General features: G+C 56.9%; 1 protein-coding gene across 1 annotated transcript in view; it reads left to right on the top strand.

The window, feature by feature from the left end:
• Positions 1-15,590, top strand: part of SARDH (sarcosine dehydrogenase) — a 73,288-nt gene extending 57,698 nt beyond the window's left edge. The window contains exons 18-21 of the mRNA XM_030818128.1: positions 7,802-7,964; positions 8,702-8,870; positions 12,277-12,412; positions 15,152-15,590. Coding sequence (XP_030673988.1) covers positions 7,802-7,964; positions 8,702-8,870; positions 12,277-12,412; positions 15,152-15,277 — 594 coding nt within the window. The 3' untranslated portion in view covers positions 15,278-15,590. The remainder of the gene's footprint in view (positions 1-7,801; positions 7,965-8,701; positions 8,871-12,276; positions 12,413-15,151) is intronic.

Raw genomic sequence — 15,590 nt, 5'->3', positions numbered from 1 at the left:
TGCCGAGGACAGGCCCCGCTGCAAAGCAGCATGCTGGGCTGGGAGCGCTCCGTGGGGCACGGCGATAAAGTGATTTTCTCTGAAAATTAATTTCAGCTCAAAAGGAAATTGAATCTCTTTTCCTGACAGTGAGAAGTCCTAGTTGCGGCACTGTTAGGATTTGATTAGTTCAGGATGGAGCAGTTGTGCACCCACACACATTAGATAACCATGACATGCCAGTCAAGAGACCAGCTGAGTTCCAGCCACTGCCTAAACACTCGCTTTACAGAACCTGTGCAGATTTGCTGAGGCCTGAGACAGATACCCGATATCACAGGCAGGTTCCCTGATGCAGCGCAGAGAGACTGGTGGCTGCAGGCTGGGGCACTGCGTTCCCTGTCATGGGTCAAGCTGTTGCCATGATAGTGTGAAGTGCCTGGGCCCCAAGAGGAGGTTGGAGCAAGGGTGTTTGTGGAGTGGGTGGTGGGAAGCTTCGACCTGCCCCGGGTTTGCTGCTTCTGTCTGGGGCAAGTGACCTCATGCAGAACTGGGTGCAGAGGGCCCTGAGCTGGGGGCCTTGGAGACTTCAGGGGCAATCGGTCCCAGGTTCTCATCTTTCCCTTGTAAGGAAAGAAAAGGTGTGATCCTTCCCCTCACCCATTATCAGGGGCATGGGAGACAGCCCTGTAACAAAAGACAGGTTCACAAGAGAAAAGTACGCCAGATATATTTAATCAAAGCTTTATGTGACATAGGAGCCATCAGAAAGGGGGACCCAGAGACCCAGGGAAGATGGTTCCTCTGCTTAAGGTCAGTGAAGAATGGGGAGCTATTTGGAGAGGTGTCGGAAGGCAGGGGATGCCTGTGGGGATGGACTGCGGGGAGGCCGGCAAGGCCAGCTGTGCAGCTCCCCCTTGGCCTCTCCATGCAGTGCTTCTCACTCCCAGGCGTGGGGCAGGACCCCTGGAGCAAGGGTTTTATGACCCACAGTCAGACAAGGTGGGCGGAGAAAATCTTTATGGCCAGCTCCTTCCCAGAAAAGTGGGGAAGGCTTGAGTTGTATTTCTAGGTCTCATGGCTGGCTTTGGGGGAGAGGGCCTCTACTGTCCATGACCCACCTGGGGAAAGAGGAATTCTGGCTTCTGTGACTTGCTGTGGGGGAGAAAGAGGGCGGGAGACAGGAGGGGAGGAGGAGGTCAGAGAGCCTTGGGCTGCATCAGAGGCCTTCTGGTCTCCTTTAGTCCCGAGTCCTCATGCCAGGTGCCCTGCTTGGGGGCTCATGGTCTGAATCCTAGAACCTTTGCAGCAGATGAGCCTCGAGCCTGCTGGCCACTGGTGGAGGCTGGTGGGAATGGGTACCAGTGCTGTGTGGCCCAGGGAGGGAGGCCTCCTGCACCTGCCCGCTGACCGACACTTGCCACCCAAGTGGCCTGAATGGAATGGGACAGGCAGGGCGGGGGTCCGGTCCTCTCATCCTTGGGGACCAGTGGCATCCCACAGAACTCCCTCCAGGGCCTGGAAGGGTCTGACCTCCAGAACCTTCCAAAAAGACAGGGTCCTCAGGCCAATTTGGAGGGAGATAGCCATGGTCATAGTAGTGACGCTTGCCTAAGTGTGGGGGACTCATTGGGGCTCAGCCCCGCCCCACATGATCTCTTTCCACAGAGGGATCCTCTCTCATCACAACCTACAGTCCAGGAGTCTGAGCCCCAGCAAAGGCCACCAGTGGCAGGTGGCTCTGCTGGCTTCAGGAATCATTCCCCTCTTGTCCAGGCCGACTGGCTGGGAACAGCGCCTGGCCACTGGGAAGACGGGCAACAGGCAGCCTTGTGGGTCCTGAGCCCTTGCCCCCAGCCAGGGCCAAGCAGGAAGGGGACTCAGCTCCCAGCAGGGTCCACGCTGTCACAAAGGACCCCTGCCCCAACCCTTTATGTGCAGAGCTACATCTGATAATAACAGACATGTCACTCCAGGGGACTGATTAGTTCCATGGGTGGAGAGGTCCCCTGTAGCCCCACCCTTCATGGGTTTGATTCCAAAGCACCTATTCCTAAACAGGAGGCAGAGTTCCCCTCATCTTGGTCTTCCTCCCTCCCAGCTCGACCCCCACCTGGCCAGGTATCTGCTCTGGTCTGACCCTCAAGCTGCACCCAAGTGAGGTCAGGGGCCCAGGCTTGAAGGTGCATCCCCTACGGATTCTTTCAACAAGAATCGTGCGTAATAAGCTCTGTCTGGGTCTGAGAACATTGTCGATTCACCTCACTCCTCCCACCCCTGCAGGATGTGGGTTTCCAGGCTGACAGTTATGTTCGAAGCTCTGTGCTTCAAAGATACTGTTCTACAGTAGATTAGCATCTACTAGAGCCACGCCAAGGGGTGGTTTCAGGGTTTCAGGCCTCTCTCTCTGTCTTATTTATTTGAGATGGAGTCTCACTCTGTTGGCCAGTGCAGTGGGGCAACCTTGGCTCACTACAGCCTCTGCCTCTCAGGTTCCACCAATTCTCCTGCCTCAGCCTCCCAAGTAGCTGGGACTAAAGGTGCCCGTCACCACAGCTAGCTAATTTTTGTATTTTTAGTAGAGATGGGGTTTCACCGTGTTGGCCAGGCTGGTCTCAAACTCCAGGCCTCAAGTGATCCGCCCGACTCGGCCTCCCAGTGCTGGGATTGCAGGCGTGAGCCACTGCGCCCGGCCTCGTTCTGTGATTTCCATGCAGGGATTCACTGGTATTTATCCTGTTTGGTACCCACTGTGCTTTCTGCAGTCTGACAGCTCATGAACGACCATCTTCACTTCTGGAACATTCTCTGCTGTTATCTTTTTAAGTACCGCCTTTCCCCCTCGTCTCTCTGGTATCTCCTTGACCTTCTGTTGGACACAGGCTGCAGCTTCCTGTCCAGCCCGGGGCCATTCCCTCACATTCCCCGAATTCCCATCTCTGTGTCTACACCCCCGCCGGCCTCGCCTGGCTCCTCTGTTCCTGTGGCCCAGGATGTTGAGAAAGTGCCGGTCACTTAGTTCCTAGCCTCAGTTTCCTATGAAGAAAAGGAGTTGGTTTGTTGGCTCGTTTGTTAATTTAAGTGTATAGTTCGGTAGTGTTAAGTATGTTCACATTGTTGGGAAACAAACGTCCAGAATGTCTTCATTTTGTGAAACTGAAGCTCTGTCCCCATTGAGGCAACTCCCTTTCCCTCTCCCCAGCCCCTGTGCCCTCCATTCTGCTCTTGATGTCTACGAATTTGGTGACTCCAGGGACCTCATATGAGTGGAATCAGACAGGATTTGTCCTTCTGTGACTGGCTCCCTTCACTTAGCGTGATGTATTTATAATGTGTTGGTCCGCGTTGTGTTATGCATCCGAATTTCCTTCCTTTTTAAGGCTAAATAACATTCTTTCATGTGGATAGAACACTTTTTGTCTGTTCAACAACTGTTTTTGGTGTGGTTGTTTTTTTTTTTTATTTTATTTCAGACAGGGTCTTACTCTGTCGCCCAGGCTGGAGTGCAGCAGTGCGATCTCAGCTCGCTGCCTCAACCTCCTGGGCTCAAGTGATCCTCCCCCTTCAGCCTTCCAAGTAGCTGGGACTACAGGCACACGCCACCATACCCAGCTAACTCTAAAATTTTTTTATATAGACAGGGCCTCCGTATGTTGCCCAGGCTGGTCTCAGACTCCTGGGCTCAAACGGTCCTCCTGCCTTGGCCTCCCCAAGTACTGGGATTACAGGTGTGAGCCACTATGCCCTGCTTGTTCATCCTCTGCTGATGGACACTTGGGTTGCGTCTACCTCTTGGCTGTTGTGAATAACCCTGTGAATATGAGTATGCAAATACCTCTTCGAATCCCTCCTTTCAATTCCTCTGGGTGTATACCCAGAAGTGGGGTTGCTGGATCACATGGAAGTTATATTTTTAATGTTTTAAAGAACTGCCACCCTGTTTTCCACAGTGCTGGCACCATTTTCCATTTCCACCAACAATACACAAGGGTTCCAGTTTCTCCACATCCTCACCAACACTCGTTACTTTCTTTTTCTTGTTTTTATCATTGTCATCCTCCTGGGCACAAAGTGATAACTCACTGTGACTTGGGTTTGCGTGCCTCTGATGGGTAGCGATGTGAAGCATCTTTTCCTGGGCCTGTTGGCCATTTGCATTTGCTTTTGAGAATTGTCGACTCAAGTCCCTTGCCCATTTTTTTTTTTAAGATGGAGTCTCACCACTCTGTTGCCCAGGCTGGAGTGCAGTGGCACGATCTCAGCTCACTGCAGCCTCCACCTCCTGGATTCAAGTGATTCTCCCACCTCAGCCCTCCCGAGTAGCTGGGACTACAGGCACGCACCACCACGCCCAACTAATTTTTTTTTAAATATTTTTAATGGAAACAGCGTTTCACTATGTTGGCCAGGATGGTCTCGAACTCCTGACCTCAGATGGTCCTCCCACCTTGGTCTCCCAAAGTGCTGGGATTACAGGCATGAGCCCCCACACCCGGCCCCTTTGCCCATTTTTAATGGTGGTATTTGACTTTTTATTGTTAAGTTGTAGAAGTTCTTTATTCTGTCTGGGTAGAAGGCCCTTATCATATGTAAGACTTGCAAATGTTCTCTCCCATCCCATGGGTTGCCTTTTCACTTTATTAGCGTCCTTCGATGCACAAATGTGCTTGTGATGAATGTCCTTCCATCTGACTTTTGCTTTTGTGACCTGTGCTTTTGGTGTCCTCGCCAGGAAACCCTTGCCATTTCCAACTCCCCATGCTTTCTTCCAGAGGTTGTACAGCTACAGATATTACCCTCGTGTCTTTGTTCCATGTCTAGTTAATTTTTGGACAAGATGTAAGGTAAGCCACCAGCTTCTCGCTTCTGCATGTGGCTATGGGATCCTCCCAGCACCACATGTTGGAGACTCCCCGTGAGTGGCTTCGGCGCCCTTGTCGAGATCACGTGAACACATACGTGACAGTTCATTTGACTTCGCTTTCTGCAACTTTGCTGACTTCATTTAATAGTTTCAGCAGTTTTTTTTTTGGCATGGAATTTTCAGGATGTGGAAAGGGTTTAAGCAAAACCTGACATAAGGCCTTTCCTGCTGATCTTCCATAATTCTGTGACTCCATCCACGTCCAGGAGTTCCATCTTGCAATTTGGGGCTTTCAGAGCCCACCTGAGCCAGAGTGGCCAAGGCCCACGTGCTTGGTGCACACGCGCCCATCCCTGGCCGACGGGTCAGAGGAGGGCACTGGGGCCGAGTGGGCCGACCCCCGTGGGTGCTGGGAGATGCTATTCCCACCCAAGCCTGGCTGACTGGGAGCCTGTGTTTGTTCCAGATGTCCTCACTTGGCCTGTCCCTTTCCTTGTGGGTCCCCACTTGGAAGAACTGGGGACTGATTCCACTCCACTGCTTTGGTGGAGAAAAATGCAAGATGCCTCAACAACTAGTGATTCTGTGAACTTAGAGAGGCCCCTGGATTCCCCAGACTCCCTCCCTTCAGCGGGAAACAGGTGTGGCCCCCGTTTTGCTCCTTCGTTCAGGGACTGTTTCTTGGGCCAGGCTGTGCACGGGGTACAATGGAGACCCAGACCCAGCTGACCCCATCCTTGCTGAGCTGCTGGAGCCAGGAAGGATGGGACTGCTCCCTCCCTTCTACCTGTGAACTCCGACCCTCTCACTGAGCTGGGTGACGGGTCTTTGTCTGAACAGGGATCCACAACTGGAGGGCCGTGGATAGGTGCACTTTAAAAATTATTTTTCCTGTTTCAAAATGAGATTGGCTTTGAGCCCCGAGCTCCTCCATAGGCTATCTAAAATTAGAACCCCGTTGACAAGGCAATCTTTGTCAGGGGCCTATGGCTTGCACCAGGGAAGCAGGGAAATGTCAACAGTACATTTTCTGCATCAATTTTGAGTTTTTTAGGAGGCCTGGGCAGATGGCAACTTAGAGCAAATTAGTGCTATTTCCAAAGCTTTTAGAATCCAGCCCCTCGGCGGCCATATGATTAAAGCGTCAGGTTTATAAGGAGCTGCCCCTGTGGTTGGGAGAGCGGCCTCTGCCCTCCCTCCCACAGGCGTATCCCAGCGGGAGCTGTACAGGGAGGGCCTTTCCGCTCAGAGCAGCGGTGGAATCAGCTCCTCCGCTGTCTGGGATCCTGCAGTCAGCCTAGCTCTCCCCATTCCTTTTGTGAGCTCTGTGGTCCCAGGGCTGAGCACTCAGGCCTTCCCATGGGAGTCAGTGGGTTCAAGGGTTTGCCTGAAGGTGAGGAAGCAGACTCCAGTTACTGGGTGTGGACGTGCCACGCACCCGAACCAAGTGTGTGAGGAAAATCACGCCTCCTGCGCAAGGAGCCCCCCACGCTGCCTGTGGCCTCCACGCAGCCGAGTGCTAGCCTGATGTGCAGGTGTGCGGGACACACCCTCCCAAAGACACCAGCTGTCCTCGGCGGAGCAGGGTGTGCCTAGGCCCGGCTCAGTGCCTCTGGGAGCCTCTGTGTCCGCCTCAGCCCACGGACTGTTATTGACTGTGTTCCCACCGTTGCAAGGGCCGCGGAGGGACGAGATGAAGCTCAGCCCACGAGCACCTGATAATCAGCACTGTCACTTCTGCAGGGCTTGGGGCCACCGTGTCTTTCACAGTCAGGTATCCACAGCCCCACAGGCCTTTCTCTCCTGCCTCCCACCACGTGCACTGCCCAGCACTGGGCCTTTGCACCCTCACCTGGAAGGCCCGTCCGCGATGGCAATCCCCTGCTCTGCCTGCCAGCCTGGTCTGGCGTCTCAGGCAGGGGCCTTGCTTTCCGGCCCCTTCCTCACCCAGAACATGGTTGTGCTCACGGCCGAGCTGAGTCCTGAAGGGCAGAGGTTATGGCTGTCTTCAGAGCCCGGTGCCGGGCCAGGGCTGACCAGAATGGTGGGTGATGGGCTCCTCGGACAACAGGCTTGGCACCTGGCTGTCCCCTTCCCCGATGGCTCTGTCCCCACTGGGTGCAGCCAGGGTGGTGTCCCCTGAGCCGGGCTGCTGCCTTCCCCCTGCTCCTCGCAGATGTGTCTCAGAGCTTCTGAAACAGATAAAGCTGGGCTCCCAACCCCATCTTACAGACAAGGAAAGGTGAGAAGCTTGCCCCAGGTCACTGCTGTGGACTGAATGGTGACAACTAAAACACGTGTCTACATCCTAACTCACCAGAACCTGTGAATGGGGCCTTATTTGGAAATAGGATCTTTGCAGGTGTAATTAAGGTCAGGATCTCCAGATGACATTATGTAGGGCTAGGGAAGGTCCTAAATCCAGTGACAAGTGTCCTTAGAAGACAGAGACACAGAGGGGAGGCTGTGAGGGCTAAGGCAGAGATCGCAGTGATGCAGCCACAAGCCGAGGGGCGCCTGAGGTGCCCACGAGGACACTCCCTGGAGAGTGGAAGGGTCATCTCCAGAGCCTGCAGAGGGAGCATGGCTCGCCCACACGGTGATTTTGGAGTTTGAGCCTCTAGAACCGAGAGAGAGTTTACTGCTATTGTTTTAAGCCACCAGTTGTGGTCATTTGTTATGACAGATGGGAAACTAACCCAGTCCTGGAGAAGATCTGAGGTCTGCAGACAGCAAACCTGCCATCTCCCCTTCCCAAAGGTGACCCCCTACTTCTCCTCAAAGATTTCCAGAGCAGCTGGAGGGAGCAGCTCTCCTTGAAGACCCCATTTCTTGGTGGCAGTCTGGCTGGGACCCAGGGCCAGTGACGGTAGGAGCTGTCCACCAGGAAGTGGTGGCCTGGGCCTGGACCTCAGCCATCTTACATGGCCACATCTAAGCCATGACCTTTTCCCCCAGGTCCGGGCCATGCGGCTGTCCTTCGTGGGGGAGCTGGGCTGGGAGCTGCACATTCCAAAGGCGTCCTGCGTGCCTGTGTACCGGGCTGTGATGGCCGCGGGTGCCAAGCACGGCCTCGTCAACGCAGGGTACCGCGCCATCGACTCCCTGAGCATTGAGAAAGGTGAGTGCAGGGTCTGGACAGCACAGGGCAGGGGCGGGCGGAGTAGAGGGGAGTGACACTCGAGACACCTGGAGGCCGAGAAGCTGTTTACCTTCCCCGTGTTGTCACCCGGCTTCCTTCTTTCTACACCATGATTTCCTCCCCCACACCCCAGCGCCTGACATCCTACATTTCCCCAAACCCTCTTGCTGCCCAGGGTCTTCGTGCGGGGCCCCAGGGACAGTGTTGGGATCCGCGACACCTACACAAACCTGAACTCAGAGAGCTGAGGTGCTGCCTGACACCCGGGGGGCAGGCCCAGGCTGGGTTGGAATTGAGGGCCTTGGTTTCTCAGAGCTGTGAAGAATGGAGCCGGGGAGCAGGTGCTACGGCCTCTGGAAGAAGCCCAGACCCTGTCCAGAGCAAGGATGGAGGCTCAGAGCGGGCTTTGGGCAGTTCCCCAGGGTGTTGGGCACCCAGCTTGGGCATTGGGAAGCTCCCTCTTCACGAGCCCCTCCCTGATGCCCCCACCTGAGGGTGCAGAGGGCTGCAGTGCTGATGGGCAGTCTGCTGGGGGGGGGTCACCCCAGGGAACCTTCTGGAGTTGGGGATGCCCCTGCCTCCTGCCCAGGTGACTAAGCAGCTCTGAGAGTGTGGGTAGGGGCTGGAGGGGGTGGTTTAGGCAGCATCTTCATGCATCTCCTGAAGGCCTTATCCCCCTCGGGGTGGCACCAACCCCGTGGTTTCCCTTCCCACAGGCTACCGGCACTGGCACGCGGACCTGCGGCCAGACGACAGCCCCCTGGAAGCAGGCCTGGCCTTCACCTGCAAGCTCAAGTCGCCGGTGCCCTTCCTGGGGAGGGAGGCCCTGCAGCAGCAGCGGGCCGCAGGCCTCCGCCGGCGCCTGGTGTGCTTCACCGTGGAGGAGTGAGTATCCCGCTGTCCCACGCTCACCCGGAAGCAACTGCCTACAGCCAGGGCAGGCAGGCACTTCTCGGTCCCCCAGTCAAAGCCCCTGGTACCAACACTTCTCATGTGCCAGCCATGCTCTTCCAGAATGCACCCAACAGCCCACTGCAGATAAGGAAATCGAGGCCAAAGAGAGAGGCCATCTGGCCAGGTCACATGCTGCTGTTAAAGGCAGAAAGGCAGAGAGAGTTTGCTCTTTTTTTTTTTTTTTTTGAGACGGAGTCTCACTCTATTGCCCAGGCTGAAGTGCAGTTGTGCGATCTTGGCTCACTGCAACCTCCGCCTCTCAGGTTCAAGTGATTCTCCTGCCTCAGCCTCCCAAGTAGCTGGGATTACAGGCGTGCACCACCACACCCAGCTAATTTTTGTACTTTTAGTAGAGATGGGGTTTCACCATGTTGGCCAGGCTGGTCTTGAACTCTCCTGACCTCGTGCTCTGCCTGCCTCGGCTTCCCAAAGTGCTGGGATTACAAGTGTGAGGATCCCAGCGTGCTGGGATTGAAACCAGGCCAGTGCGAGGTTGCGCACCTGGGGCCCCTTCCAGGCCAGCAGGGCCCGTGGGGAGGTAGGGAAGGCTCCACACTCTTCCAATGCAGGTCTCAAAAGAGAAAGGTGCAGCCAAGCCCAGGCCACCCCTCTGCGGCGGGTCTAGGCTGAGAGCCTTGGGAGGGTGAAACCAGGGAGCCTGACCTCCCAGTCACTGCAACACGACCTCCCATCCTGTTCCGGTTCAGTCTCCCCACAGCCCTGTGATAGGGGGAGAGGGGCTCGGCTGGGGCCGTCATCCCCACTTACGAATGGAGACCACGTGGTGCCAAGGAGCAGGGGACTCATGCCCAGTCACTCGGCAGAGGTGGAAGGAGAGACTCTGCCTGGGGGCGACCTGACCTCCCACTCTCCCCACTGAGAGTGGCTTTGAGCATGCTGCTGGAGCCCGGCGCACGTGATCCCTGGGCTAGTGGGAGAGTTTGGATTCCAGGAACCCGAGTCCCACTTGGGGTGCAGGGCAGTCTGAGAAGATCAGGCCCTGATCAGAGGCCCTCCCGTGGTGCCCACGGGGGTCTGAAGCACAGGTTTCCGGGGAAGTGGGCGGCTGTGGGCGGCTTTGGGCTCTGTGGACATGGAGCTGACAGCCAGCTGCCAACACTGCCACTTCTCCCAGATTTCTGGAGCCTTCAAAAGGAGTGTCAGAGTGAGGAGGGGAGGGAGAGGGAGGGTGAGGGAGAGGGAGGGTGAGGGAGGGTGAGGGGAGAGGGATGGTGAGGGAGAGGAGGGAGAGGGAGGGTGAGGGAGAGGGAGGGTGAGGTGAGAGGGTGGAGGGAGAGGGAGGGTGAGGGGAGAGGGAGGATGAGGGAGGGTGAGGGGAGAGAGGGAGAGAGAGGGTGAGGGGAGGGGAGGGAGAGGGAGAGGGGACAGGGAGGGTGAAGGGAGAGGGAGGGTGAGGTGATAGGGAGGGTGAGGGAGAGGGAGGGTGAGGGAGAGGGAGGGTGAGGGGAGAGGGAGGGTGAAGGGAGAGGGAGGGTGAGGGAGAGAGAGGGAGAGGGAGGGTGAGGGGAGAGAGGGAGAGGGAGGGTGAGGGGAGAGGGAGGGTGAGGGAGAGGGTGAGGGAGAGAGAGGGGGAGGGGAGGGGAGGGAGAGGGAGAGGGGAAGGGAGGGTGAGGGGAGAGGGAGGGTGAGGGAGAGGGTGAGGGAGAGAGAGGGGGAGGGGAGGGGAGGGAGAGGGAGAGGGGAAGGGAGGGTGAAGGGAGAGGGAGGGTGAGGGGAGAGGGAGGGTGAGGGGAGAGGGAGAGGGAGGGTGAGGGAGAGAGGGAGAGGGAGGGTGAGGGGAGAGGGAGAGGAGGGAGAGGGAGGGTGAGGGAGAGAGAGGGAGGGAGGGTGAGGGGAGAGGGAGGAGAGGGAGGGGAGGGAGAGAGAGGGAGAGGGAGGGTGAGGGGAGAGGGAGGGAGAGGGACGGTGAGTGGAGCCATGTTGTCGTTATCCTGTGGCTTCTCCCTGGGTGCCTGTCAGGCTCTGCCTCTTGCGTGACAGCCTGTCCAGCTCCCAGGATCAGCTTTAGCTCCTGAAGAGGGGGCCCCTTGCAGACAGGTCAGCGTCCATGGGTCCTTTCTGCTTGCCTGACCCTGACCTTCTGACCCTCCATGAAGTACCTGCAGCCTGATATCTGGGTTTAGGAGGGCCTCGGACGGCCCCTGTGACCCAGTGCGCTCTGCTCAGGGGTTTTCTGTCAGGCTGCATAATAGCTGCCCTGCACCTCGGCTCTGCACTGTTGCAGTTCCAGGACAGATGCAGAGAAGATGCTGGCAGTGGAGTCACAGAGAATGGCCCTGCCACACTGCTCTGGGACTCCAGGCAGTTGGGGCCTCAGTGTCCTCACGTGGAGAATGGAAACTAGGGCAAAACCAAAGATATTTACAAAACCTCCTTCCAGCCTCATCCTAATCCAGTTGACAGGTGGGACCCAAACAGTGACTCCAGGCTGAGGATGCAGGAGGTGCCCTCAACATCACCCCAGCCCTTCCATTCAGGGACCCCTTTGCACAGCTGCAGCCGGGATGACCCGTCGCACAGGGAGAAGTCTGCAGACTGGGAACAAAGTGTTATCAGTTAGCCCTGGGTGCTGGCCTTTCTTTGATTTTAGCTTACTTTTTTTTTTTTGTCTTCCTGCTTTTAATTTTTAAAACTTTTACAGTGAGTATTCATGTGTTACATGTAGTCAAGTCCTTTGAATAAAGTATGTATTGTACTATAAAAAAAATGAACCTGGCCGGGCACGGTGGCTCAAGCCTGTAATCCCAGCACTTTGGGAGGCTGAGGTGGGCAGATCACTTGAGGTCAGGAGTTCGAGACCAGCCTGGCCAACATGATGAAACCCTGTCTCTATTAAAAATTCAAAAATTAGCCGGGCATGGTGGTGGGTGCCTGTAATCCCAGCTACTCCAGAGGCTGAGGCAGGAGAATCATTTGAACCTGGGAGGTGGAGGTTGCAGTGAGTCTAGATTGCGCCACTGCACCAAAAAAAAAACAAAAACAAAAAAACAACCCAGAGTTGAACAACAATGGAAGGAAATCGGAAGCAGGGGCCCTCCCAAATATACAGGACTCACTTCTGGAAACAGCAAAGTCCACTCCTGGTTTTAATGTTTTCTGTTCATCACTTTTACTTACTTGAAGCCTGAGCCCTGGTATCCAGGCCAGGTGCTGGGCTGGCTCTGGGGACCAGTGAAGTCCTAGTAGGCCAGCCCTATCTGCGTGGAGCCACGGTTGGGTGGGCACCATGCAGCCCCCCATTCTTCTCCAGGCCACTGTGGATGCGTCCCCACCCTGTGGTTTCTGGGTCCCCAGCTTTCTCTACTGCTTTTTCCAGCAAAGTACCCATGTTTGGCCTGGAGGCCATCTGGAGGAACGGCCAAGTGGTGGGCCATGTCCGGAGGGCTGACTTTGGGTTCGCCATCGACAAGACCATCGCCTACGGTTACATCCATGACCCCAGCGGTGGGCCGGTGAGTCCCCTTCTCTGGCCCTGCTAAGGCAAATGCCTATCCCTCCCCAACTCCAAACCAGCTCCCTGCACTGCACCCTGAGTGTGCTGGGCATAGGGAGGAGGCACGGGTGGGGTCCAGAAGAAGAGGAGGGAAGAGAAAGGAGGGAGGAGGGAGGGGAGGAAGAAGGAGGGAGGAGGGAGGGGAGGAAGAAGGAGGGAGGAGGGAAGAGGGGGAGGAAGGAAGGAGGAGAAGGAGGGGGAAGGAAAAAGGGGAGAGAGGAAGGAGAGGGAAGAGGGAGGGGGAAGGATAAGGGGGAGAAAGAGGCCTCAGCAGGTGGAGGACTCCCCAGCTGTGCCTGGGCAGAGCCAAAGCTGCTCTCTGTTTTCTTTCTGGAAGAATCTGACTTTGGTGGTTCCAGGCTTTTTTTGGTTAGAAGGAGGTACCAGCTAGCCAGGCTGATACCTTCCAGCAACTCACACCAGAGACCCAAACCTCAAGCCACCCACAGCCCACCCTTTGCCTGGGGTGCAGGGGGGGCCCCCAGGGTGACCGACCAGAGACTCAGAGACCCATGTTCCTGTCCTCCTCTCTTTCCTCACCGCCAACACCCCGACCCCAGGCAACCCCACACCCTCCAGGTGACTCTGACCCCTGACTGCAGGAGGCAGGAGCTGGCTGGAAAGAGCAGGCACTGCCCCCAGGGGCAAGTCCCAGGACAGCTCTGGGTGGCCAGGGGTGGTGGGGCAGGGGGTGGGCAGCCTCCCCAGAAGGGGAAGGGGTGGTCTCTACCTCCACCTCCTTTTCCCATCTTTCTGGCGCCGCAGGTAGAGGTGCCGGTGAGGAGGGTCACGTCTCTCCATGGGAGCCGATCTGACATTTGGCCCAAGCCCTAAGTAAGGCCGGGAGGTGCTGGCCTGGCTCCAGAGCCTTCCAGCCTGAGCCCCTGATGGACATGTAGAGGGAATATGGGGAGGGAGGGAGCACTTGGGAGAAGCCACGAGGAGGGGTAGGCTGGAGACGGAGCAGCCTTAGCAAGAGCTGCAGAACATGCGCAGGCCCAGCCCGCAGGCCCAAGGGGGAGGGGACACCGCCAGGCCTCGGGCAAGGCCGTGGTCCTGTGGGGAAGTGGCAGCCCATGGGGCTGAGTCTGGCAGTGGAGCTGGGAGGCTCAGGACACACTAGATGCCACTAGCTTTTGGGATCTGCCTTTTACTTGCTTTGTGACCTTGGGTAAGGATCCTCTCTTGGAGCCTCGGTTTCCTCATTTATAAAATGTGGACACTCACCTACCATGCAGGGCTGTCGTACAGGCCACTGCGCAGAGTGGGGTCTTAATACGCCGGGACTGTGATGGCATGGCTCTCACGGTGGGCAGGGCCTCCTGACACGGCCCTGGGACCACGGTCCTGGGGGCCACAGCCCTGGGGCCCAGCCAAACTGGAGTTCATGGGCTCCATGCCAGGGTGGGCTGGGGAGTGGAGGCTCCGTTGCCATTTCTTCAAAGGATAGTAACACTCTCCTTTCTCCGGAGTCGGGGATGGATCCATAACCACCGTGACCCGGGAAGCCGAGGTTAAACGGCATCCAGACAGGCAGCCAGGAACCAGTCGACGCACCCAGAGCCGCCGGTGCATGTCCCCTGCCCCCTCCATCAGGGCTGTCCAGAGCATTTGCACCATGGAAATGGGCAGGTGCTACAGTCACGCCCGCCTCACCCCAGAGCTGGTTGTTAAACATTTTCTAGCACCCAAGTGGGGTGACAGAGGTTTCTTCCTAAGATAGGGAAACCTGCTCATTGATGGGAAAGGCTCCGAGATAGGGAAGGAGTTTCTGCCTCGTAGGTATTTGTGAGCAAGGCCAGATGCCCGCTTTGAGTTGTGCCTGCCTGTGGACATCTGAAGGCTACCAGCTCTCCATGCTGCCTGCCTGCGGGGGGGCAGCTCAGAGCTCTCAGCCCTGCAGGTGCACACGTGGCTCAGAAGCACCACTCCTAAAGCTCCTGTCACAGAAAAAGCTTGGTTTGTTTTTTATTTTTTTCACCCAGTCCTGAGCTGCTAGGAACAAGAAGGAGCCCTCTGACTCCCAGAGCAGAGCCCGAGACTCCCTCCTGTGGCCCTGGCCATGGGTTTAATTGCTGTAAAGGAAGAACAGCTTCCCTGAGTGGCCTAGCCTGCCCTCCTCATAGCAGCCGCAGCAAAAGTGCCAGGCATCACCAGCTGTGCCAGGCTGGAGGTGACGCCCTCTTCCTGCCTAAGAGCACCTGCACCTGGGGCTGACTGGCTCCTGAGGGCTTGCTGGGGAGGCTGAGCCAGGGTGTGGGATGGGAGCATGCAGAGGCCAAGCTGTCTAGAAGGCTGTTCTAGCCGCCCCTGCCCCGAGGGATCCGAGCCGGATTGGCCGCCAGCCTCGGCGCTGCTCTGGCCGCTGTGCTTGCCCGGGTCCGGGGAAGCCACTGTGTTTCCCAGGCATCTGGAATCGCTGGGGTGGGAGGTGTGTCGTCCTGTGGAAGTCGTATTGGCTGCCAGATCTTGGCTTTGCTGGACCCCAGATGCCCATGTCCAACTCAAGATCACATGGACACGAACTGCACCTGCTCTGGGGCAATGCCTGGGTTCAGAAAGGAGTCCCTGGCATAGGGATGAGTTTGCCCACAGGGCAGGCAGCCAAGACCAAGACCCCCTCCTCCAGAGAAGCAGGCAGGTGTGAGCCCCATGCCTACCAACAGAGAGTGAGCCTCATCCCCACCTCTGCTCCTAGGTCTCGCTGGACTTTGTGAGGAGTGGGGACTATGCCCTGGAGAGAATGGGGGTGACCTACGGTGCCCGGGCTCACCTGAAGTCACCCTTCGACCCCAACAACAAGAGGATGAAGGGAATCTACTGAGGGCTCAGACCCCATGCCCCATCCCATGCTGTCCATCCATTCTCACAGGTCCCAAATGGCCCTGGGTCCCAGGACCCTGGACCCAGCCAGAACTTGTGCCCTCCCTGTCCTTAGTCTAGGCCTAGTCCTGTGAAAACCCCCAAACCAGATACGGACAGAGACCAAGATGGCCCATAGAAGGCAGTCTCTAATCCACCCCAGTCCTCCCAGAAAGCAAGCCTGTAAGTGTCTTGGGCTCAGGGACCATGGCTTGTAGCCCTCTCCAAGCTTCTAGAAGGTGCTTGGTAAGTACTTGATAAGCCCCACGTGAAAA

The sequence above is a fragment of the Nomascus leucogenys genome, chromosome 8 (genome assembly GCF_006542625.1).
Source record: "Nomascus leucogenys isolate Asia chromosome 8, Asia_NLE_v1, whole genome shotgun sequence".
Classification (NCBI taxonomy): Eukaryota; Metazoa; Chordata; class Mammalia; order Primates; family Hylobatidae; genus Nomascus; species Nomascus leucogenys.
This window is presented reverse-complemented; position numbering and strand designations above follow the sequence as displayed.